At 47.1% G+C, this 25,613-nt stretch overlaps 2 protein-coding genes across 2 annotated transcripts in view; one reads left to right on the forward strand and one right to left on the reverse strand.

The window, feature by feature from the left end:
• Window positions 1-4,767, reverse strand: part of LOC103182634 (basic leucine zipper and W2 domain-containing protein 2) — a 46,422-nt gene extending 41,655 nt beyond the window's left edge. The window contains exon 1 of the mRNA XM_007899703.1: window positions 4,644-4,767. The gene's annotated coding sequence lies outside the window, so the exon portion shown is untranslated. The remainder of the gene's footprint in view (window positions 1-4,643) is intronic.
• A 552-nt stretch (window positions 4,768-5,319) lies between these two features.
• The window catches only part of ankmy2a (ankyrin repeat and MYND domain containing 2a), a 34,561-nt gene continuing 14,267 nt past the window's right edge, over window positions 5,320-25,613 (forward strand). Inside the window, exons 1-2 of the mRNA XM_007899705.2 lie at window positions 5,320-5,426; window positions 11,357-11,421. Of these exons, the coding sequence (XP_007897896.1) occupies window positions 5,360-5,426; window positions 11,357-11,421 (132 nt within the window). The 5' untranslated portion in view covers window positions 5,320-5,359. The remainder of the gene's footprint in view (window positions 5,427-11,356; window positions 11,422-25,613) is intronic.

The following is a 25,613-nucleotide window of genomic DNA, read 5'->3' on the forward strand; positions in this document are numbered from 1 at the left end:
ATGTTTGGTGTAGCACATCACCACTTGGCTGAGATGGGCAGACAGCCACTTGGAGGAAGACCAAATGCTAAATGTGTTTAGAGACTATGAATATACAGTCAATTCACTTCACAGTATATTCTGTGAAGAGCTTTGAGACGCCTCGAAGACATAAGGTGCTATATCAAATGCAAGGATTACTATAATTCATATTAACTAAGATGACTATGCCATTAGTTTTAACCTATATTCTGTTTACACAGTTTAAGAGAAGATTACTAGAACTGACATGCTACAAAATATTTGGAGTAAAGAGAAAGGAATTTGGTTAATTAGCACTTACTTTAAAATAATTGTCATTCTTACCATTTTGGGGTCCTCCCATATACTCATAGGCATTGCAGCAGTTTGTCACACAGGCACAAGGCCATATGAAAAGCCTATTCCAGAAAATGGACAACTACAGATAATGATTTAATTAACTGCATACCACGTGAAACAATCTGAATCAAATACTCTGCTCCTATTATTTATTTCAGCAAAGGCTTTACCACTAAATGGGTGTTGACATGGTACAAATGGAGCTATTAAATGCACAGCAACAGACAGAAACAATAAAATAATCTGGTAGCCACTTAAACGCCTGCCTCCATTGATAAATATACAACTAAATTTGAGGAAAATTGAAATATCAGTAGTCAACATGCTCAGCACTAGCATTTAACACACTTTAGCTAAAATAAGAGTAATAAAAATTGGGCTTTCCCCTCAACAAGCCAAAAAAAACTTCAGATTTTTATGCAGCCTTAAACAAAATATATTTGGTTAGATGTTAAGTGATTCTTGTTAACATAGGCAATCATAGCAGCTAATCTGTGCAATCAACGTCCAATAAACAACAAGATGAGCAGCCAATTCATTTGAACTTGAGGGTAAATTTGGATTAAGACCAATTTAAATTAACACAATGAAACAATATATATTTAAGACATTTTTAGTTCCTTTGTTGGTTATTTGTTCTTATTTCTTGACGTGGTGTATAATTTGAATCTCAAAATGAAACACATATCCAAGTAAACATTAAGCTAAGAGGCGAGCAGTGATTGAACATCACTAAATACTGTGTCACAGATGGGTGGGTGTAGTCTGATCTCCTATTCTGAGCTGCGCCAAGTGAGAAAAGAATAGTGACGAGTTTCTGTGTGTGTGTCGACATCCCACCAAACCTCAAAACAAGTGAGGAAACACAAAGAACTCCCCCTCCCAAACCAGGGAATGTTAAGTTGGACAGGTTGGTTCAGATTGTGATGGAAAGGGCCAAACTCCCCACCCCCCAGGGGAAAGCAGACCTCTCCCCCCTCCCCACAGGAGAATCAAGGCGGACTCAACAAAAATAACTTTGTAAACTGGTAAAGCACTATAAATCAATTGAAGTAGTCAGAGATGGCACCAGCAATAAATTCCTGCATGTTAGCAATACATTTCTGTATAAAAATACTAATAATTCAAAAGCTAACCAGCTCACACCACATGAGCTCAAGAATCTTTTAATCTCTAAGTGCTCCACGATGCTATTCGAATGAAAGACACTATATAAATGCTCATCGTTGTTGACCAATAATTTAAAAATATATTCACACATAAATCCAAATGGTTCTGGCGAGTTTGTCCAAATTATAACCCGTTTCTGTCTTCATTATTTATTCCAGTCTCGTTTAGAATTTTAATTTAAATTACTTTTCACAATTTCATGCAATAGGATTTGATCAGCTCCAATCTTTACAAACCTGATACTGTTTAAATCAGCCGAGCGCAGTACGAAAAGTCAATTGAAACACGGACGGCAAGTAAGTGAGACGTCTCGAAGACGTGAGAAGCGCTATATCAAATGCAAGGATTATTATTAAACGGGGGGTGGGGGGGGTGGGGGGGTAAGAGAGCGTAGTATCACGCACATGGGCACAAATCGCTAACTCGCTTCAGGCGCGGTAGGTAGACGATCCTGCTTTACGGCGAAAGCTCCCAAGCGATGAATTCAACGTCTTGCTGAACCGCACCACACTTAAACCCAAGTACAAGCGGAAAGGAGCCGGGGGGCACCAGCCCGCGCCGCACCACCGTGGTGTGGTGCTCACCCTTTTCCCACCGTGGGAGTGACAACACATACACCCAGAGTCACAGTGCCAATAGTCCAGGAGTTGCAGGATCGCCGCCCCCTCACTCTGAAACACTGGAGGGTGAGTGTGTTCCAGACAGGAGGGAGGGAGGGATGGAGGGAGGATTGCTGACCACATATACTCTCCCTCACACTGGATGATGCAAGTCCTTACGTCTGCGCCCCCTCTGATCCTCTCTCTTTGCAAACGAAAACGTGGCCGTGAGATTACATAAACTCCACAAACCCCCCACCCACCGGTCCGGGAAATGCGGAGTTTTACCCCAAATGCCACCCACAGATGCCGTGCCCGCGACGCGCTTTGTCCCGACATTCACTTGGATCGGCTTCTCAACAAGAAAACTGCAGATTTTTTTGTTTGTCCCCCCAAAAAAAAATCGGCGCTTTTTTTCCCAATCGCCCTTTTTTTTGGGGGGAGAGAGAGAGAGAGAAAAAAAAATCTAAATAAAATCCCGAAACCGAGCCAATGGGAAGATTATAACACACTGGTGACGTGATTTGGTTGTGGGGGGGAATCATTCCCGGGAGGATCCCGAGTGGAGGCCGAAGCACGTGAAGGGGTCAGAACACACAGTGCCCGATGGGTGGGGGGGAAGGAAAAGGGGGAAGAAATGTTCCACATCCCAAAGACGAACTGCAGTGGAGACCAGAGACCAGGACCCTCCCCCCGGGGGGTGGGGGGGAGAGGGGACAACACGATCCGCGTTGGGTTAACGTGGACAGCACTGCCCCCACACACAGTCACCAGGAGCGTTGGGGGCTTTTAGATATATATATATATATATACATATAACATAATAAATGCATATTTTTTTTTACACACACACTATAAAATCGTTGCATCTTATTTGAAACAATGCTCTTTTTTTGTTCCCCCCCAATCGAGAGCTGCAGTTTGTGCCGATTGCCACTAGACTTTTGGCCCTCACTCCCTCCCTCCCTCCCTCCCTCCCTCTCTCTCTCCCTCCCTCCCTCCCTCTCCCTCCCTCCCTCTCTCTCCCTCCCTCTCCCTCCCTCCCTCCCTCCCATTGCCTTTCACCGCCACACAACTCATCGATGGCCATTTATTTTTTTCCCTGTGTGGTGTATCGCACACACACACACACACACCCCGAGAGCGCATCGCCACACGGTGTGAACGCGTGTAATCCGACCCCCACATGACTGCACACACCAGAGCCCGTCCCCTCCCCCTCTCCCCCTCCCCCTCTCCCCCAACTTTAGGCCGTCTGGAAACCACGTTTCTAAAATGAAGGAAAGGAACCGGAAAAGGGGACCCGGTGCGCGGTCTCTGTGGGACCTGTTCACCGACTGCACCGCGCGCTCCGCCCGGGACCCGACCCGCCCCGACCCGCTCAGCGCTGCCATCTCAGGCACAGCAACAGCGCGAACATTACACAGCACAACCCCCCGAAGGTATATACACGACCGACCCGACACAGCACAGCTCAGCCCAACACAGCACAGCTCAGCCCAACACAGCACAGCCCAACACAGCACAGCCCAACACAGCTCAGCCCAACACAGCTCAGCCCAACACAGCTCAGCCCAACACAGCTCAGCCCAACACAGCTCAGCCCAACACAGCTCAGCCCAACACAGCTCAGCCCAACACAGCTCAGCCCAACACAGCTCAGCCCAACACAGCTCAGCCCAACACAGCTCAGCCCAACACAGCACAGCCCAACACAGCACAGCCCAACACAGCTCAGCCCAACACAGCTCAGCCCAACACAGCACAGCCCAACACAGCACAGCCCAACACAGCACAGCCCAACACAGCTCAGCCCAACACAGCACAGCCCAACACAGCTCAGCCCAACACAGCTCAGCCCAACACAGCCCAACACAGCACAGCCCAACACAGCACAGCTCAGCCCAACACAGCACAGCCCAACACAGCACAGCCCAACACAGCACAGCACAGCTCAGCCCAACACAGCTCAGCCCAACACAGCACAGCCCAACACAGCTCAGCCCAACACAGCACAGCCCAACACAGCACAGCCCAACACAGCTCAGCCCAACACAGCTCAGCCCAACACAGCTCAGCCCAACACAGCACAGCCCAACACAGCACAGCCCAACACGCAGCTACAGCACTGCCTGTTACACGCCCAAAGCCTCTCCTGTCTCTCTCACCCCCCACCACCACCACCACACACACACTCACACACACACCGCCACCGACAATCTCTTCACTACAGAAACCCGCACTACACGGAGTGGGAGTAGGAGAGCGCTCTCACTCACTCACTCACACACACTCTCTCTCTCTCTCCTCCCCACAACCCCCCGCTCTGCCAAGGACAGTTGGGACCGAGAGGAGTCACATTGTGTGCGGTGCTCTCTCTCTCTCTCCCTCTCACACACACACACACACAGAGCTCTCGGCGCTGTCTCTGGGAACCGGGAACCGCCGCCGCCAACAACAACAGTAGCAGCGCCGCCGCCGCCCGTAACAATGGGACAAACGATTGGAACCTACGCCTATTGTTCCTTTGGCGACTCCGCGTTCTGGACCGTTCGGGTTAACGTTGCAAAGAGAACTCCACGAACAATGAAACCCGCCGCCCCGCGCATGCGCGCCGCGCCGCCCGGGAGCCGCCGACCGCACCATCGCCCCGAGAGGGAGAGGGGGAGAGGGGGAAACTACCGGACTGCAAAGCCCGAAGTTGACACTTTTCCTCCCCATCGGGGTTCCCGCTTCGGCTTTAGTCCACACACACACATATGCGATTGACAGAAGCCGTGAAGGATAGCGGAAAAGTGGGGGGGGGGTTTTGATTGGAAAAAAAAAGATAGTGTAGGTTGACCTCCTCCCCCCGCGCGTGTGCCGCGAGATGGACGGTGCCGGAGCGGTGCGCGGAGCCTCTCACTCACAGCGCGTGGGCCCCGCCATCCGCTGTCACTCACTCACTCACTCCCTCTGTCTCTCCCTCTGTGCTGTGTGTCCCTCTGTCTGTCTGTCTGTCCCTCTGTGCTGTGTGTCCCTCTGTCTGTCTGTCTGTCCCTCTGTGCTGTGCGTGTTGTGTGTGTGAGAGGGCCCCCAATGGTTATTATTTTTTTTATTTTCAAAGAAAACTTAACCCAACCTTTGGGGGTGAAATAATTTTGCGTTCCTTCACTTTTGTGTCGTGACCGTCGTCGTCGTCGTCGGAGGGGGGGGAGGGGGAGGGGGGAGGGGGGGGTATTCGGACGCACATGGCTCCGCCTAAGAAAGGCGACCTGACGGCCGAGGAGAAGGAATTATTGCAAGTCATCTCTGAAGGTAACGTGGAAAGGGAAAACGGGAGAGAGAAGGGGTGTGTGTGGGGGGGGGGAGGGGGAGGGTTGAGGAATAACCCCCCAACACACTCCAAAAAAAGAGGCTGGTGTTTGATCCTCAGTGGCTGTTGGAGGAGGAGTTGTCTGTCTGTCTGTCTCATAAAAAAACAGGCGATGTTTAGGCCAATCAACCAGTTGGGTTGTAAGGATTCACTGCTGAAGGAAGGAAGAGAGTGAGAGAGTGAGAGTGAGAGGGAGGGAGGGAGAGGCCCACAGGAAAGGTTCACTGGCCACTGCTTCTCGTCACTGCCGCACAGCACAACTCATGACTCGTTTCGATAACAGATGTTTCCCCCCTTTTTTGTTTGGAAAAGGAAAGAGAAGAAATGCTGCTTCTCGAGACACGGGGAGCAGTCACGATCCTTGCGTTCGATATCGCGCCTTTGAGATGCCTCAAAGCGCTTGACACGATCTGCTGTGAAGCGAATTTATTGTCTACTTTTTGTGGGAGAAATGGGTCATGTGCCTCCTTTATTTTGCGAAGTTGCTGTGCAGTGTATATACCGTAGTATCCTGAATGTGATGTAAACTCAACAGTTGTGCAGTTTTGTACGCAAATGCTGTAATGTCACTGTTACAGTTATAAGTTATCACTGTTATAACATGTCGGCTGATGCCTTCAGATTTTGTTGGCACAACAACAAAATTACATTTGTTTAGCATCTTTCATATTGGGAAGACATCCTAGCACAGCACTGAATGCCAATGTGTGTGCATGTGCTCAACATCCACGTGCTTGTTATCAGTGTTTCCACGTGCAAATGGGAGGTGCCGTTTTCACACTAAAACATGTGTGTCTTTGGAACTATTTCAGGCACGCAAGTGAAAATGTGGCCTACCTGTACGCATTATGTTTTGAGAAAAATATAGTTTTCTTTGTCATTGAATAACCTTGTCTTTGTTTACATGCTTACTGTCAAAAATGGCTGACTATTTGGTAATGCTGACTTTATTGGTGAGCTACAATGTCGTTTGACTAATTTGGGGGAGGGAGGAGAGAACTGGTGTGATATCACTGTAATTATCCAATTCTATAACTAAAGAAGATAAATGGGAGAAAGACCTCAATTCCAGGATCAGTCCTGTTCTCACAGACTGCCTGTAAGACATCAAGTCCTGGATGATCCTCAACTTTCTCCAACTCAACATTAATAAAACCTCGACTATCTTACTCTGCTTCCTAAAGTACCTCCTTAACTCAGGCACTGACCGTATCGACCTGAGCTTGCGCAGAACCTCAAATTCGCTCAACTCCATAACGTCGCCCAACTCCACCACTACCTCACCCTCAGGCCGCTGAAACTCTTGTTCATGCCTTCATCACCTCCAGGCTCGACTATGCAAATGCCCTGCTTGTCGGCCTTACCAACTCCTCCTTCCACAGGCTGCAGGTAATCCAGAACTCTGCAGCCCGTGTCCTCTCCCACACCAAACTCCATGACTACTCTCGCCCAACTCCATTGGCTCCCGATCCTTCAGAGGATCCAGTTCAAGATCCTGGTCCTCACATACAAAGCCCTCCATGGCCTCGCCCCACCCTACCTCTGCGACCTCCTAACCCCCTACCAACCTGCCCGTTCCCTCCGCTCAGCTGGCTCTGGCCTGCTCCACGTACCCCGACCCACCTGCCCCACCATTGGCGGGAGAGCCTTCAGCCACTCTGCTCCCAACCTCTGGAATTCCATCCCCAGTCACCGCCTCGCCCCCTCTTTAGCCTCCTTCAAGTCCGGCCTCAAGACCCTCCTCTTCGACCATGCCATCGGCCACCCCCTCTTCCCCTCCCTTCTCCCCACCCAACCCCAGCTCAGGTCTGAAATGCTGTACTCTGTCCAGCGCCTTGGGACGTCCTCCCAACGTGAAAGGCGCTATACAAATGTAATCTTGTTGTTGTTCACGGCCTGAGACTGAAATGGGTAAATTCAGAGCAAATCTACGCAAACACTATTTCAGTGTTTGAATAGTGAACCTATGGAACAAGCTCCCTGGGGAGAGGTTGAAGCAGGAAATGTTGATTCCTTCAAACACAGATTAGATAGTTTTCTTTTAAGAAATAACATTATGGAATATAATACAGAGATAATTTGGGACATTTGTGCATGTGACTGTTGGGAAGGTGGAACACGAACTAGTTGGACCTTGGTCTTGTTTCGTTTAACATTTCTTATGCCCCTTCAGAATTTTTATCCAAATTCTGATCAAGTCCACTTACTTCCATGCTATGAAAGGTGCTATTTTAATGCAATTTGTTGTTGTCTTTGCAACATTGCCTACTTCTGTCACTACCTCAGCCCATCATGTAGCTAAAGCCCCATCTCTATGCCTTCTGTGTCACTTCCAGACTACTTTTCCAACATCCTGCTTTGCCAGTCACTCCAGCCTCACCCTTCACAAGATCTAGACAATGCAGAACTCTAACCTAGTTCCTCTCCTGGATTAGGCCCTGGGAGCCTACTTCCTTGCCTGGCTCTCTATCCCTCATTGGATCAACTTTACAATTCTTACCTACAAATACCTCCATTGCCTTACTTCAGTTTATCTCTGAGATTTCCTTTCACCCTATTCCCCTGGCCAGTTCCTCTGTTCTGTCAATTGCAGCCTGCTTTATTCCCCAGTCTACCCCATTATTGGCAGATGAGCCTTTAGGCAGTTTGCCCCCACTACCTGTAATTCTCTTCTGAAATCCTTCTTCCTTGCTCCTCCCTCCATGCCTTCTAAAGATTTTACTTTTGACTGCACCTTCAGACAACAATTTGTATTTATATAGCGCCCCACACACAGGGCAGCGCCTCAGAGCGCTTGATAGTGGTGGAGCAGGACTCCAAGCCAGGGAGGAGGGGGGAGTGACTGTAGGCACGGTCGAATAGGAACCTTTGAAGGAAGGGGCAAGGTGGAGATATAGAGGAAGAGTGTCAGAGTTTTGGGATATAGTGGCTGAAAGCGCGGTCACCAATGGGGGAACGGAGGGCACAGGGTTGGAGAGGTAGGGAGGTGCCAGGGCCTGAAGGGATTTGAAAACGAGAGTGAGGATCTTGAAATCAATCTGTTCGGCGATAGGGAGCCAGTGAAGCCTGGCTAGAACTGGTGTGATGGGGGTGTGGAGTTCAGTATGGGTGAGTATGTGGGCGGCGGAGTTTTGGATCAGCTGGATCCTGGGTATGGTGGAGCTGGAGAGACTGGCGTAGAGGGCATTTGAAAAGTTGAGTCGGGAGGTGAGTGTTTTGGCTGTGTATGGGGTAAGGTGCAGTCGGAGGAGTGCATTGTGGCAGAGGCGGAGGAAGGCGCTCCTGGTCAGGGACAGGATGTGGGGAAGGAAGGACACCTATGGGTCGAACCTGACCCCTAGGTTGCGCACTAGTTTGGTGAGTCTGAGGGATGGGTCGGGGAAGTTGAGATTAGTGCCACAGGATAGAAGACTTTGACGAGAGCCAATGAGTATGGCTTCTGTCTTTTCAACGTTGAGTTGGAAGTGGCTGAAAGCTCGGTCACCAATGGGGGAACGGTTTAGCACATCCCAACCTTCCTGCCAATCTCAACTATCTACCTCCCTGCTCTGCTCCCACTCATCTTTGTAAAGCACTTTAAGACAATTAAGGTGTTATGTAAGTGCAAATTGTTAGAGCTAGAAAGAAATGGTGAATGTTGGAAATTTTATATGAAACAGTCAGTATTTGCAACGTAAAGCAGGTTGATAAGCATCTGAAAACCTCAGATGAGTTAATGAATTGGGTGATGCTTCATCAGAACTGGAATAATTGAAAATGGATTTGGCAACTTCCTGTTGCTTATCCAGTTAGGGCCACTTACCTTTTGGGGCTTGGGTTTTCACAAGCTGCAGATCATCCAAAACCCTGCAGCTCATGTACTCTCACGCACCAGGCTCCGTGACCCCCATCACTCCCACCCTCGCCCGACTCCACTGGCTCCCCATCCCTCAGAGGATCAAATTAAAAATCCTCATCCTCACTTTCAAGGCCATCCATGGCCTTGCCCCCTCCTACCTCTCTGGCCTGCTGACTCCCTACCAACCTCTGTTCAGGTCACAGGCCGTGAAGGGCTTTGAAGGTTAGGAAGAAGATTTGGAACTCTTTCCTCTGGGGGATGGGGAGTCACTGGAGCCAGATAGGGGTGATAGGGTCACGGAGCCTGGTGTGGGAGAGGACACGAGTTGCAGAATTCTGGATGATCTGCAGTTTGTGGAGGGAAGAGTTTGGAAGGCCGACAAGCAGGGAGTTGGCGTATTCGAGTGTGGATGAGGGTTTCGGCGGCCTGAGGCAGTGGTGGAGCCGGGCAATGCTGCGCAGGTGGGGGAAGGCAGAGCGGGTCATGGTACAGATGTGGGGTAGAAAGGACAGTTGAGGGTCAAACAAGACGCCAAGGTTCCGGACTAGTTCAGTGAGGTGGAGTGTGCAACCATGGATGGTGATGCTGTCAGTGTCTTTGAATACTGTTGAATACTTTGAATACTGTTGACCTGCCTGGCTCATGCACATCGCTGAAACTACCACAGAGGAAGTGCAGGCTTGAACCATCGTCAGAGCTATTGCAGGTTCTTGGAATTCTTTGCAAGTCACACAATAAGCAGCAACTTGGCATAAAACACATTAGAGCACTGCCACCATCCTCCTGTTCATAGTTTGGACACACGTCCCTCTGCAATGCATGATTGTTCCACCAGGTAGAGTTTTACAGCAGCAGCTGCTACCTCTGTGTACACCAACAAAAGGTAGGCACCAAGACCCGTAAAAATGATCAGCTCTCGTTTCTATCACACATCTGTTCCCTGACCAGGACCGCTTTTTCCACCTCCACCGCATTGCCCACCTCCATCCATACCACACACACAACTGATGCAGCTGAAACTCTCGTCCACACCTTTGTCACTTCCTGGCTAGACTATTTCAATGCCCTCCTCGCTAGTCTCCCCAGCTCCACCATGCACAAAATCCAATGAATTCAAAACTCTGCCACCCGGATACCCACCCGCACAAAACTCTGTACCCCCATCACACCAGTCCTTGCCAGACTCTACTGGTTCCCAATCATTGAACGGACTGATTTCAAGATCCTCTCACTAGCTTTCAAATCCCTTCATGCCCTCAGACCGCTACATATCCGACCAACTTACTCCCCAATCCACCACCCGTGGCTGCCGCTCGGCTGGCTCCAGCATCTTGTTTGTCCCTCGTACCCTCCGTTCCACCATCTGTGGTCGTGCCTTCAGCCACTATGCCCCCGAAACTACGGAACTCACTCAATCCCTCTGCCTTTCTCCCTCCCTCCCCACCTTCAAATCCCACCTCAAGACTTTCCTTTTTGATTGTGCTTACAGTCACCTTCCAGTCCACCGCTGTAAAGAGCTCCGGGACGCTACCAATGAAGGGAGTATATAAATGTAAATTGTTGTAGCTTATCAGCAGGACTTGGGGAAAATCCAAACCAAACAGAGCTCCACGATTCCCACCTATACATGGAAATTCCCCAAAATATTTATTGGAATGGAATGCACATTCTTTCTCTGGAGGGAAGCATCCTGCTTAACTAATTCCGGAAAGTATTGGCACAGATTAGCAAGAGCCAAGACTTGGGATTGTTACCCTGTGTGATGAGCGCTATATAAATACCAGTTGTTATTGGGGACCCCAAGAAACATAGACATTTAGACCAGAAAGATGGGGTCATTCAGAACGTCGAGCCTGTGTCTGCTCTCTAAAATCAAGATTCTTGTCAAATTGCACAAACTGTAGGTTTTGCAAGCCTAATCCATATGCACATATTTCATGCTATCCATGTAATAAACCTGTGCATTGATTTTTCACAAAAATGTTTTAAGTTCTAAGTATTTTGTTTTAAATATTTTTGTTTTATTCTTCGTAGGGAATGTTCAGGAAGCTGGAAGGTTGTTGGGTAGCACAAATGTCCGTGTCAACTGTCTGGATCAGGTGAGATTAAACATAATAAGCATTATTGAGGATTTGTTTACAGATTGCTGAATGATTTTGGATTTTTGAGGAAATCATTTTCTGTTTTTAAGTTTGCCCTGAAATGTGACCTTCAGAAACGACCTTTATCCTGAAATACACCAAACGGCACCATTTAAGAATATATTGATTTTTATTCCTGGAAAGTGTTTTTACCTGGTGTGACACTGTTGGTTTTTCATAATTCGGTGTCACTGAAATGAAGAGAAGAGGCAGAAAATAACCTTTATTAACATCTACTTGAGCCAATGTTTTATCAAGACTTGACTGCTTCTTTTAGCTATTAGGTCACTACAGCAACAACAACCTGCACCTATATAGCACCCTCCACACAGGGTAGCGTCTTAGAGCGCTTAACAGTGGCGGAGCCTGATGCCAAGCTGAACGTGGGGGAGTTGACCGCAAGCACAGCTGAAGAGGAAGATTTTCAGGCAGGACTTGAAAAAGGGGAGAGGAGGCAAGATGGAGAGATTGAGCGAGAGTGTTCCAGAGTTTTGGGGCGTAGTGGCTGAAAGCGCAACCTCCAGTGGTAGAGTGAAGGGTGCGAGGGACAAAGAAGTCAGTACTAATATACTGACTGGATCACCACGATGATGCTTGCATAATGCCTTTATGTCAGAGGATGCCTCAAAGTGTTTAGCAAGATTAATTGCGAAGTGTAGTGCGATGAATGTGGCAGTCAATTTGAGCACAGCAATGTCCCACAAGCAGCCGTGAAGTGAATGACCAACTTTTCATTTAATTTTGAGAGATTGTTGATCATGTCATGGAACTTGATATTTTATACCTAATGTTTCAGTGGTTAGTCAGGGCTTTTCAAGTCGGGAGGACAAAACCAATATCCCATTTATATTAACAAATCTAAAATATGCATTTCTCAAAATAAATTTAAACTATTTACTTAACACAAGCATATATTTTAACAACATCCCAAAGCCTAAAATTAAGTCAGAGTCGTAATACATAAAATGCTGGCACATACGCTTAAAGCAGAGCAGCAAGCTGACCTACTTCTTGTTAATAGTACTTCCAAGGTGCAACCCTCTTGCCTGCTCAAACACCTAGTGTTTTGTCCCCTTGTGTGTGTACTCTCACACACACAAAATACACATTCTTACAGACAATGAGTTTTCATGTAAATTAGGTCCCCTTCAAACAACTACATCCTTTAACTGAGACATCGTGACAGTTCCTGCACTCTGGATGCTGCCCTGAGTGAGGGATGATATATGAATGTAAGTTGTTGTTACCTGTGGGGTGTAAATGACCAAAACAATACCATGCAAACACAAAGGCAACGTTCCAACAGACATTGAAATGAGTATTCTCCATTCAAATGAGTATTCAATTGAGTTTGCAAGTTCCCTGCCCATGACGTCACCACTGCCACAGTCAGGACATTGGGAGAAATTCCCTTCTCTTTTTGAATAGTGCCATGGGATCGTTTAATGTCCACTTGAATCGGCAGGCATCTTGTTTAGCATGTCACTCGAAGGATGGCACCTCCAGCAAGGCAGTACTCTCCCCACCCCCCACCCCAACACTATCATAAAAACAGCCTGGATTATGAATTCACCAATTACAGCGCTCAAATTCACAATCTAGACTCAGAGGCAAGAGTGCTACCAAATGAGCCTGGCCGTCACGCTGGCTTTCTGCCGTTGAACAACCATCACGCCCCACTCCCTTACAACTGTCCTTTGTCACCAAAACTTCTACACCTCTGGCACTCTGACAATCTTGCCTCATCGTGCCATCTTGTGGGGATGATGTGCAGCTAGTCTTCCAGGTATGACAACCACCTCCTCTTGCTAAAATCTCAGGCCTGTGCTGCTGATTATACGTGGCTCAAAACCAGCCCCCTGGTCCATTGCCAGTTCTGGATGCAGTGCACCAAAGCCTTAAGAATTTCTCCCAGTATCCTGGTCATAAATAAGCTTAATAAACATTTACTAAAATACATAAATAGATCAGTTTACATGAAAATAATTAAGGAAAACGATTATGCCATTTGTTACAGGAAGAAAAAGAGGGCACAACATTGGAGATATATACGGATTTGTTAAAAGGGGTATCAGAAGTGTGCTGAGAAGCGTACAACAACAACAACAAGATTCCATTTATAGAGCGCCTTTCACGTCAGGAGGACGTCCCAAGGCGCTGCACAGTTGGGTCATGACCCGAGCAGGGGGGAAATGGTCAGGGTGAGGGGAGGGAAGGGAGGGAGAGAGGAGGGGGGAAATGGTCAGGGTGAGGGGAGGGAAGGGAGGGAGCGAGGAGGAGGAAGAGAGTCGAGAGGGGAGCTGAAGGCACGGTCAAAGAGAAAGGTTTTGAGACCGGCCTTGAAGGAGGAAAGGGAGGAAGCAAGGCGAAGGCACTGGGGGATGGAGTTCCAGAGCCTGGGGCTGAGAGGCTGAAGGCCCGACCACCGATAGTAGGGCGGTTGGGGCGGGGGACGTGGAGCAGACCGGAGCCAGAGGAACGGAGGGTACGGGCAGGTAGGTAGGGGGATAGTAGGTTGGAGAGGTAGGAGGGAGCAAGGCCGTGAATGGCCTTGTAGGTGAGGATGAGGATCTTGAAATCAATCCTCTGGGGGATGGGGAGCCAGTGGAGGCGAGCGAGGGTGGGAGTGATGTGGTCCCGAAGCCTGGTGCGGGACAGTACACGAGCTGCAGAGTTCTGAATGACCTGCAGCTTGTGGAGGGAGGTGGCGGGAAGGCCGGCGAGGAGAGAGTTCCCATAGTCCAGCCTTGAGGTGACAAAGGCGTGAACCAGGGTTTCAGCAGCGTGAGGGGTGAGGTAGTGCCGTAATCTGGCGATATTCCGGAGGTGATGGAAGGCGGTGCCAGTTGTGGTGCGGATGTGAGGGAGAAAGGACAGCTCAGGGTCGAACAAAACGCCGAGGTTCCTGACTGGCTTTGAGAGGTGGAGAGTGCAGCCTTGGATGCTGATGGTGTCAGCGCCTGAGGTGCGGAGGCGCTGACGTGAGCCAATCAGGAGGGCCTCGGTTTTTCGCACGTTGAGCTGAAGAAAGTTGTCTCTCGTCCAGGACTCGATGTCGGACAGGCAGGCTGTCAGGACATCGGTGGTCGTGGAGTTGAGAGTAGAGGAGGAAAGGTAGAGTTGGGTGTCATCCGCATACATGTGGAAGTTAACCCCATGTTTGCGGATGATGTCACCAAGGGGGAGCATATAGAGGGTGAAGAGGAGGGGACCGAGGACAGAGCCCTGAGGGACACCACATGAGACAGTACGGGGGGTGGAGGAGAAGCCATTCGTTGAGACGAAGTGAAGACGGTGGGAAAGGTAAGAGCTAAACCATTCAAGGACAGTGCCTTGAAGGTTGAGGTGGGAGGACAAGCGGTGGAGTAGGATAGCGTGGTCGACCGTATCGAATGCTGCCGATAGGTCGAGGAGGACGAGGAGACAGAGGGAGCCCTGGTCACAGATGGTCAGGATATCATTGGTGACCTTGACCAGGGCAGTTTCTGTGCTATGGGCAGCACGGAAACCTGACTGAAGGGGTTCAAAAAGAGAATGGGTGGAGAGGAAAGAGCGCAGTTGGGAGGCGACAACTCTTTCCAAGACCTTGGAGAGAAAGGGGAGGTTGGAGATGGGCCGGTAGCTTGATAGCTGCGACGCATCAAGGGAGGGTTTTTTCAGGGTGGGCGTGATGATGGCAGTTTTTAATGGAATGGGGACAGAGCCAGAGGAGAGGGACAGGTTTATGATGTCAGTGATGTGTGGGGCAAGAAAATGGAGCTGGGAGATAAGGAGTGGAGTGGGGATGGGGTCAAGGGAGCAGGTGGTTGGTTTTAGGGATAGGATGAGTTCAGTGACAGAGGGTGGGGAAACGGGTACGAAGGTGTGTAGGGGAGGATGGGTAGGAGTCGGAGTGTGGGAGGGAAGGGGTGGGTGGTGGGTGGAAGTTGGAGGGGAAGTGACCGCGGAGCGGATTCCCTTGATCTTGGATTCAAGGAAATCCAGCATCTCCTCGCAGTGAAGGTTGGAGGAGATGACCTGCGCGGGGTGGCGGGGGGGACGGAGGAGTCGGGATGTGGTGGAAAACAGTAGCCTGGGGTTGTTCTTCGCCTCCAGGATTATCCATACTGCAGAAATGGCCAAAGTTACTAAGCATAAGAGTAGAGAGGAAGTTGGTATTCAAAGATAAATAGCAGTGAAGTTCAAGAAGATAAATTGTTGATGTGTTGAAATATGAATATTTAATTCTAGGAATATTTTGAAGGCATTCATTTCTTAAACGCTCAATATCCCAGGAGAATATTGATGTTGGTGTAATACTGGAGCTTGTTAAACTAGGTGGATACCTAGAATTATCAAATTATCAAATCTCTGAGGTCATATGGTCTATGATCTAGGATGCTGAATAAGGCTGTAAAGGAAATGCATAGTGTCTTTCCTCTGGGTCAGAAAATTTAGGGTTTACGCCTCGCTTCCAGGTTTTGACTAGATAGTTACAGACTGACAATCCAGTACAGTTTTGGAAGATTACATTGTCATAAACAGTCATGAAGTGAATGACCAGAACACTGGGAGAAACTCCCTTTTCTTCAACTAGTACAATCTACATGTACTACCTACAAATATAGTAATTTTATTTCACAGTAAATTCTGTGAAGCACTTTGAGACGTCCTTCCAACATGATACGGTGCTATAAAATGCGAGGAATATTATTATTATCTGATGGGTCCTGGAACGATTCTTCGCATCCCAGCTCCGCTCCTTTCTCTCTCGCCATTCCCTCTTTGAACCCCTCCCACAGCACGGAAACAGCTCTGGTCAAAGTCACTAATGACATTCTGAACATCTGTGATCAGGGCTCCCTCTGCCTCCTTGTCCTCCTCGACCTCTCTGCCACCTTCGACTCTGTCAACCACTCCATCCTCATACACTGCCTCTCCACTTTACGTAAACTTCTTGGACCTGCCCTTGCCTGGTTCGATTCCTATCTCTCTCACTGTCTCCACTTCACTGCCTCTAACCGTTTCTCCTCCAGCCCCCGCACTCTCACGTCTGGCGTCCCCCAGGGCTCTGTCCTTGGCCCTCTCCTCTTTAATATCTACATGCTCCCCTTTGGTGACATCATCCGCAGACATGGGGTCAACTTCCATATGTATGCGGATGACACCCAACTCTATCTTTCTGCCTCCACCCTCAACTCCAGGACCACTGCTGTCCTGACAGACTGCCTGTCAGACATCAAGTCCTGGATGAGGGCAAATTTCCTACAGTTGAATGTGAACAAGACTGAGGCCCTCCTGATTGGCTCACACCAGCGCCTCAGCACCTCAGGCTCTGGCAGCATCAACCTCCATGGTTGCACACTTCAACTCACCAAACCAGTCAGGAACCTACATGTCTTGTTCGACCCTCACCTCCGTAACATCGCCCGACTCCGCCACTACCTCAGCCCTCAGGCCGCTGAAACTCTTGTTCACGCCTTCATCACCTCCCGGCTCGACTATGCAAATGCCCTGCTTGTCAGCCTTCCCAACTCCTCCTCCACAGGCTGCAGATAATCCAGAACTCTGCAGCCCGTGTCCTCTCCCGCACCAAACTCTGACCCCATCTCCCCCATTCTCGCCCGACTCCATTGGTTCCCTATCCTTCAGAGGATCCAGTTCAAGATCCTGGTTCTCACATACAAAGCCCTCCATGGCCTCGCCCCACCCTACCTCTGCAACCTCCTAACCCCCTACCAACCCACCCATTCCCTCCGCTCAGCCGGCTCTGGCCTGCTCCACGTCCCCCAACCCACCCCCCCCACCACCGCCCCTGGAATTCCATCCCCCAGTCACTCCGCCTCGCCCCCTCCTTAGCCTCCTTCAAATCCCGCCTCAAGACCCTCCTCTTCGACCATGCCATCGGCCACCCCCCTTCCCCTCCCCTCCTTTACCCCCCCAACCCCAGCTCGGATCTGAAGTGCTATGCTCTGTCCAGCACCTTGGGGCGTCCTCCCAACGTGAAAGGCGCTATACAAATGTAATCTTGTTGTTGTTGGGTGGCACCTCTGACAACGCAGTTGCTCCTCTGCCACTGCATTGGAGCATGGGTCTGTGATTATAAATCAGCCGAGACTTAGACATAATCACAAATTTCAGATACATAATTGAGAATAAAATTTGTCATTCACTTCATGGCAATTTGTGGGACATTGCTGTGTGCAAATTAGCTGCCTCATTCATGTACACATTGCACAGTCACTACTCTACAGTCCTGTGATGCACTTTCCTCCTGACTTGAAAGGCGCTATATAAACTGTAAAGATTAATATCATAATGCTACAATATAATGTATACTTATATTGTATTACTCTAACTTTGAAAACAAATTTGCCAGAGTTCCACATGAATGACATCTAATTAGTCTCTGGAATTCAGAGTAGAGCTTGGGTCTTGATAAGAAGCTGTTTAAAAATAGAAAACGAAGCACACATGATAGGTTGGGAAAGTGTTGAGTGAAGTCCCATAAGTATCATTACGTGGACTCTTATTGTTTCTGATCCACATAAATGACCTGGTTACTCAAACCAACTCTTAAGCCTGCTAATTTTTATACAGAGGGGCAACAGAAGCCTGAGGATGCAGCAATATGATTTAGAATCGTTTGACAATTGGAATTTTTTTGTGTCAACTGAGTGTCTGACACATGCGGAAACCTATCACCAACCGGCACTGTTCGGAAAGATTAGGGAGTTTCTCCTAGTATTCCGGCTGACAATCGCCCAAAAATAAAATCGGTCATTCACTTCATGGCTCTTTGTGGGACATTGCTGTGTGTAAATTCGCTGCTGCATTTTTCTACCAAGTACACATGGTTACACGACTTCACATTATTTCACTATTCATGGATGCACTCTTCACCTCACCGAGCCAGTACGGAACCTGAGTGTCTTGTTCGACCGACAACTGCTTTTAAACCCCATATCCATGCCATGAGCCATTCTTCGTTCCCTCACCAATGCCCACCTCTGCCACGACTTCTCCCCTCTGGATGCCGAGACTCTTGTTCATGTTTTGGTCAGATCCAGGCTTGACTATGCCAACTCCCTTCTCGCCGGACTTCCCAACTCTTCCCTCCACAAACTGCAGATTATTCAGAACTATGCAGCTTGTGTCCTCTCCCGCACTAAACTCCTTGAGCCGATATCAGCATCCTCACCCAGCTTCATTGACTCCCCATCCCCCAGAGGATAACATTTTTAAATATTTGACCTCACCTTTGAAGCCCTCCACAGTCTTGCTCCGCCCTACCTATGTGACCTCCTAAAATCCTACCAACCTGTCCACTCCCTCCGCTCGCCGGGTACTGCTTCACATCCCCCCCCTTGCCTGCTCCACCATCGTAGATCAGGCCTTTAGCCTTTCTGCACCCACTCTCTGTAACTCCATCCCGGAGCCCCTTCAACTTGACCCCTCTCTTGCTTCATTCAAGGCGCATCTCATTGATGCCTCATTCAGGCAACACTACCACCACCCTTGCTCTCCATCCCTCTTGACTCCTTGTGCTTTGAGATGTCTAGATGATGTGATAAACCGCTATACCAAATGTAAGAATGATTATTATTTATCATGCTTGTAGCAAACCGGAAATGGCATCAGCAGTGACCTGATATCCCGGAAGATGACCACTTCTTTTAGATCAGGAACTGGCCAGCTTGCAGAGAATGAGTCAACCCACTGTGTGGAGTGAAGATAGCTATTGCCCTTGTTATAGTGTGGGTTGGGATTTTATGGATTGCAACCACTACATTACAAAAGTGCTCATTGTGTGTGTGTGTAGAATGTAAGTGCAGAAGCTGTACAATTGAGATACTGCACACAGAAGTATTGTCTTCGGTCACTACCACAAGGATAATTAATTTCTTTCAGACTAAAATGTATGAAAAGTTTTTTAAAAAAGTCCAAATGTCCAGTGGATAAGCTGTAAAGAAAGATTAGAAAAATTTACAGTTTGCAGTCTGCAAAGACACAGTTATTAAATGGAGACTTCATCAAAATGTAAAAGTTTGACTGTATTGGTAAAGCTAAACTTCTACTACTGAAAGGTAAGGGGCATAATTGGAAAATAGTGAAATGTGCATTTAGACTAGATATTTGGGAGGGGGAGGAAATCTCCACTTCAATGATGTGTGTTTGGAATAATCTACCCAGCAAGGTAATAGAACCCAAAACATAGGGGTCGTTCAAAATGAAATTGGATATATACATTGTTTTTGCTTGGATGTTTTTAGCCATGCAATATCTTTAGTCATATTGGTAACAAAGCATCAACCTGATTGCTTTCTTTACAAAAGTTCCTTTTCAATTGTTTGTTTTCATTTTTCCACTTAAAATCTTCTGGGGTAGAGATGATCTATTTACTGTAATACAGTCAATTCACTTTACAGTATATTCTGTGAAGCGCTTTGAGATGTCTCAAAGATGTGACAAGGTGCTATATCAAATGCAAATCAAAAAAATGCAAGGATTATCTAGAAAGACAGCAACTATTAGCAGGAGGCCAGATTATTGCTGTTTTTCTATAGTTTGTTGAATAACAAAATTTTGTTTTCTACCAACAATGATTTCTCAAGGGTTTGTTGCTAATTTAAAGAACGGCTTTGGGAAATCAAATAAAGCACATTAATCATGATAGAAATCTTTGGTCTCTGAGTGGGTGTGGTGTGTTACTTAACTCACAAAATATCCTTAAGATCCTTAATATCAGTGCGCAATTGGCTGCCGCTTTCACCCACAAAATATACAGTCTGTACACTTTACAGTCTATTCGGTGAAGCGCTTTGAGATGTCTCGAAGACGCAATAAGGCTGTATATCAAATGCAAGGGTTATTATTAAGACCATAATAAAATTCAAAATGATTATTCTGAAAAGATACTGAAGCATAGTATTGTTGCATGATTAATAAAGCGTGATATTTCTTGTCTGATGATTCCAACATTTAGATCCCTTTCCTTCTGATTGCCTTCCCTTGTCACTTTATCCTAAAAGCACCTGAATTGTTGGGATACACTTCTAATCCTACCTGCACATACATTACCAACAAGAATTGCTGGATAGCAGTGTGGAATGGGGCCCCTACTGAATTTTGGTATTTGAAGGATGCTGCTATTTAAAGACAATAGTTGTCCTTACTTGCTGGATATCTGTCTACATATTGCAAACCCTAATCCTGAACCCTAATGTAATCCTCTCAGTGTAGATGTGAGTCAAAGGTTACCCTTTGGCTAATAAAGCAAACTACAACTCATTGACTGTTTTTTGGCAGACTTTGCATTTCCCAGTGTACGTGCTGACACAGACAGCTGCCTTGACTCTTTACAAAGTGGCCTAGTTCTGTCAATGCAGTAAGGCCAGGCTTTTGGTACATACATACTGGGGTCTACTTCTAAATCGTATAAAAGTAATACAATAAATGTGACAGCAACAGAATTTTCTTTTGTGGTGTCATTGTGAAATCGCCTCCCGGGATCCTAGAAATCATACTGTGACTTGCCAATCTCCAGAGTACAGTTATAGCAACATAGGAATATCAAAATGCAAGGATTAATATACAAGACCTAAAGAGACTATTAGGATCTTCTGGTCCTAAGGTAAACAAAATACTGTCATTGATTACTTTATCTCTTGTAGCCCTCAATTTGCATCTTTGCCATCTAACTGATTCTCTCTTGAATTACCTGAAAGGTTCCTCTTTCATAAAAATAATTTTTACTTATGGGTAGGAAGAATGTGTCAAAGTGTTTTTATAAAGATGCAACAAAGTAAACGCCCAGTATTTTCTGGAGGATTGTTGGCCAGGACACTGGGAGTAACTCCCTTCTCTTTTCAAATATTGCCACGGGATCTTTAACATCCACCCTGAACAAGCAGATGGGACTTTGATTCAACATCTCATCCCAAAAATAGCCCCTGCAATAATGCATGGCACTCCCGAGCACTGGGTTTGGAGTATCAGTCTATGTAAATTCCAAAGTTGGGGTTCAGTTTCTTTATGCTTTAGGACCTTGAATACTTAAACAACATCTCTCCTGAGCATGCTCTTCTCAGGGCGCTTGACTCACTTGATCCAGGGTGAATTCTGAGGATTATTCTATCTCAGTCCCTGCTGATTGTTTGCTGCTCTGTTTCTTGGTACTTAGCAATGAGTGCTTGTTCAGTAACAGCCGGTGCCAAAGATGTCACGATTTCTTTTAAAAAAAAAGTCTTGTCACATTTAGCTGGAACGGGAACAGAGTGGTGCTCATCACTGCTGATCAGCATTGATGGCAGACTGTCAGTGTTACAAGGGACAGCTGCTGACAAGTAGAATAAACTGTGGCAATACTCGTAGAGATCAGGTCTAGATCAGTGGTTCTTTTGTGGATCATGGGTAGAGAATACCAAAGGACATGTCCTGTTACACTTCACTGCCCCTTTGTGAAATTGAATTATGGCCAAAAAATATCGAAATTCCCAACAAAATATCGGCATCCCCACTGTGTTCTAATCAAAATGAGCCGCATCCAGATAATTGCAAGTTTCAAGATTTTTAAAATCCTTTTTCATGAATCTCACAAATTAGACTTCCCATTTATATTAGACCAGGTAAGACCATCTGTAAACAAAAGGCCAAGTACTGCAGATGCTGGAATTCGGGTATAAACACAGAAGTCGCTGAAAACACGCAGCAGGTTAGGCAGCATCCATGGAGAGAGGAAAATGAGTTAATGTTTCAGGTCATTGACCTTTTGGCAGAAGACCAGCAGTATTACAGTTAGGGTACCCATGTGAAAGTTGAGATTGACTGAATGTATAATTATTTCTGATTGTGTTATCTTTATTAACCTCTGTCCCAGGAGCAGCACTAAAGTTGGGATACCTTGATGTGCAGCAAAAAAAAAGACATCAGCCTTGTCCCATATTTGAATCCAAAGAGATTTCCAACAAGAGTCACCGGGCACATTGAAATGGGTTGATTTAACCCTAATGGCTGTAACCATTTTAACCTCATTTAGAATTGTACCCTATATTTTTGGGCACGTAAGCATTTGCACAACATTTGTGTGTGTGTGTGTGTGAGAGAGAGAGAGGCAGTCTTGCTACATCCTCTCAAAAACTCATTGGAGTTCAGATTACCAGTGCAGACAAGTTTGTCTGTACTTGCTTTTTACTCAGGCGATTATATATAAACATTGAGGGATTGGCCCCACATCTAGCTTCTCAGACCCTATATGAGTATCTCTAAATTAGACCCCTCTCCGCACCCAATAGAAATTTACAGCTCAGAATAAGGCTACTCAACCCATTATATCTGAGCTGGCGTTTTGGAAGAGCAATCCTTTCATTCCCATTAACCTACCCTTTCCCCATATCTTTGTAGTTTACTCTACCAACACATGCTTCTTCAAAATGGGTCCTTGGAAGAAACGAATAGAGCTGTAAATCTGCTTAACTATACAATATCCCTGAAGTTGGTGTTACTGGAATTATTATGGCTGCTCACATGAATAAGAAATGAAGAAATAATGAAGGCATTTCACTGGATGGAGAAGCATAAAAGTGCCAACTTTGAAAGCCTCTGAAAGAGGGTATTGAATATGGCTCATGTGGTTGTCGAGGCCACACGGGATTTGGAAGCAATTATTGATCCAGTCTAACCATGTCTCAGCCTGGCGCAGTGGTAATACTCTGAGTCAGAAGGCTGTGGGTTCAAGCCCCACTTCAGGACATGCAATTCCAAGGGCTAAGATGACACTCCAATGTAGTGCTGGGGGAGTGTTGCATTGTCGGAGGTGCTGTTCTTTGAATGGGGTGTTAAACCGAGGTCCTGCCTGCCTGTTTAGATGGACGTTAAAGATCCCATAGCATGATTCAAAAAGAGAAGGGAGTTTCTCTTGGTGTCCTGGCCATAAAGCCCCCAAATAAAATTGGTTACAACTCTATGGCTATTTGTGGAACGTTGCTGTGCTGGCTGCTAGTTTTCACCCACGACATACAACAACAAGGTTCCATTTATAGTGCGCCTTTCACGTCGGGAGAACATCCCAAGGCGCTGGACAGTTGGGTCAGGACCCGAGCCTTGGGGGGGAAAATGGTCAGGGTGAGGGGAGGGAAGGGAGGGAGCGAGGAGGGGGTAGAGAGTTGAGAGGGGAGCTGAAGGCACGGTCAAAGAGAAAGGTCTTGAGACCGGCCTTGAAGGAGGAAAGGGAGGAGGCGGCGAAGGCACTGGGGATAGAGTTCCAGAGCCTCGGGGCTGAGAGGCTGAAGGCCCGACCACCGATGGTAGGGCGGTTGGGGCGGGGGATGTGGAGCAGACCGGAGCCAGAGGAACGGAGGGTACGGGCAGGTAGGTAGGGGGATAGTAGGTCGGAGAGGTAGGAGGGAGCAACGCCGTGAATGGCCTTGTAGGTGAGGATGAGGATCTTGAATTCGATCCTCTGGGGGATGGGGAGCCAGTGGAGGCGAGCGAGGGTGGGGGTGATGTGGTCCCGAAGCCTGGTGCGGGACAGTACACGAGCTGCAGAGTTCTGAATAACCTGCAACTTGTGGAGGGAGGTGCCGGGAAGGCCGGCGAGGAGAGAGTTCCCATAGTCCAGCCTTGAGGTGATAAACCAGAGTTTCAGCAACGTGAGGGGTGAGGTAGTACCGTAGTTTGTCGATGTTCCAGAGGTGATGGGAGGCGGTGCCAGTTGTGGCGCGGATATGAGGAAGAAAGGACAGCTCAGGGTCAAACAGAACCCCGAGGATCCTGACAGTATATCCTATGAAACGCTTTGAGAAGTCTTCTTATTAACAACAACAACTTGCATTTATATAGCGCCCTTCATGCCGGACAAAGTCTCGGAGTGCTTAAATTAATAATATTATTAATGCAGTTTTCATAAGATTATCTCCCAACAGGTCCTGGGTGAACGCATCACAAACACTAAAAGTCAGATGAGGATAATCGTAGCTCCTATGGAGTGGAAGTGGAAGATCACAGACTCTTTGTGAAACCCAGTTGAGAAAAGGAACATGGGATACCCACTCCCCTTTGCTCAACACGTCACTGGCATTAACCTTGAGCACTTTGAGAGACCTGGATTCGATTCCTGGTAGGGCAAAACCTTGGGCAAGTTTCTTTATTCCACACGCCTGATAATAATCCCTTAAGAAAAAAAACAATAATATATTGGTCATTTCAATCTACGACTTTGTAGGATACTGCTGTGCGCAAATGGCTGCTGCCTTTTGCCCACAAATAAATAGTCAATTCACTTTACGGTATGTTCTGTAAAGCACTTTGAGACGTTTTAACGACCTAATAAGGCACTATATGAAATCGAAAGATGTGGAAAAAGCGGTATATCAAATGCAAGGATTTTTATTATACTGTACAACCTGCATTCAATATGAGGGCATTGCTTTTCCAAGTAAAACGCTACTCCATTAAGGTCTGTAAAGTTACACTTGGACTGAAACATTTGAAAAGTTAAAGTAATGAGTAAAAATATTTTCTTAACACTAGTTTTGCCTATGAATACACAGTCGCTACAGATTTTTAGAAAATCTCTGAAGCACTTGGAAATGTTTCAACATATAATTATTTGCCCACAAAATTTGCAGTCATTTCACTTTACAGTATATCCTGTGAATCGCTTTGAGACGACTCGGAGACGTGATTAGGTGCCATGTCAAATGCAAGGATTATTATTATCCCTAAAAGATAGTGGCAGAGTGGCAAAGCTATCCATTCCCTCATAGACTGCTTTCTCCCTTCTACCTTTCCTTCCCTGCTCAGGCACGACTCCATCTCCGCAAAGTGTTTTGAGAAATGTAACATTTCACATGAAATGTGCTTTGGGGGAATTGGTACACAAAGTCTAGTAAGATAGAAAAGATGTAATACTCTGACAAGCCTCTTCCAAGGTGCTGAAATCCCAACAGAGCAGAGTCCTTCTCATCCAAATAAGAGTGAGGCTGATCAGCACAACCCTATAAACAGCACCTTGAGATGAGACTGGTAGAGGTCAATGTATATAAGACAAAACCCCACAGAGTTCATGTCGGGGGGTATTGAGGTTTAAATTTGAATCATTAGAAAATGAAACCTCATAGAGTTATGTTGTGTGTGTCATTTTGCTATTTCTGCAACACATAGACGATGGG

This window comes from Callorhinchus milii, unplaced genomic scaffold, assembly GCF_018977255.1.
Source record: "Callorhinchus milii isolate IMCB2004 unplaced genomic scaffold, IMCB_Cmil_1.0 Scaffold2, whole genome shotgun sequence".
Lineage (NCBI taxonomy): Eukaryota > Metazoa > Chordata > Chondrichthyes > Chimaeriformes > Callorhinchidae > Callorhinchus > Callorhinchus milii.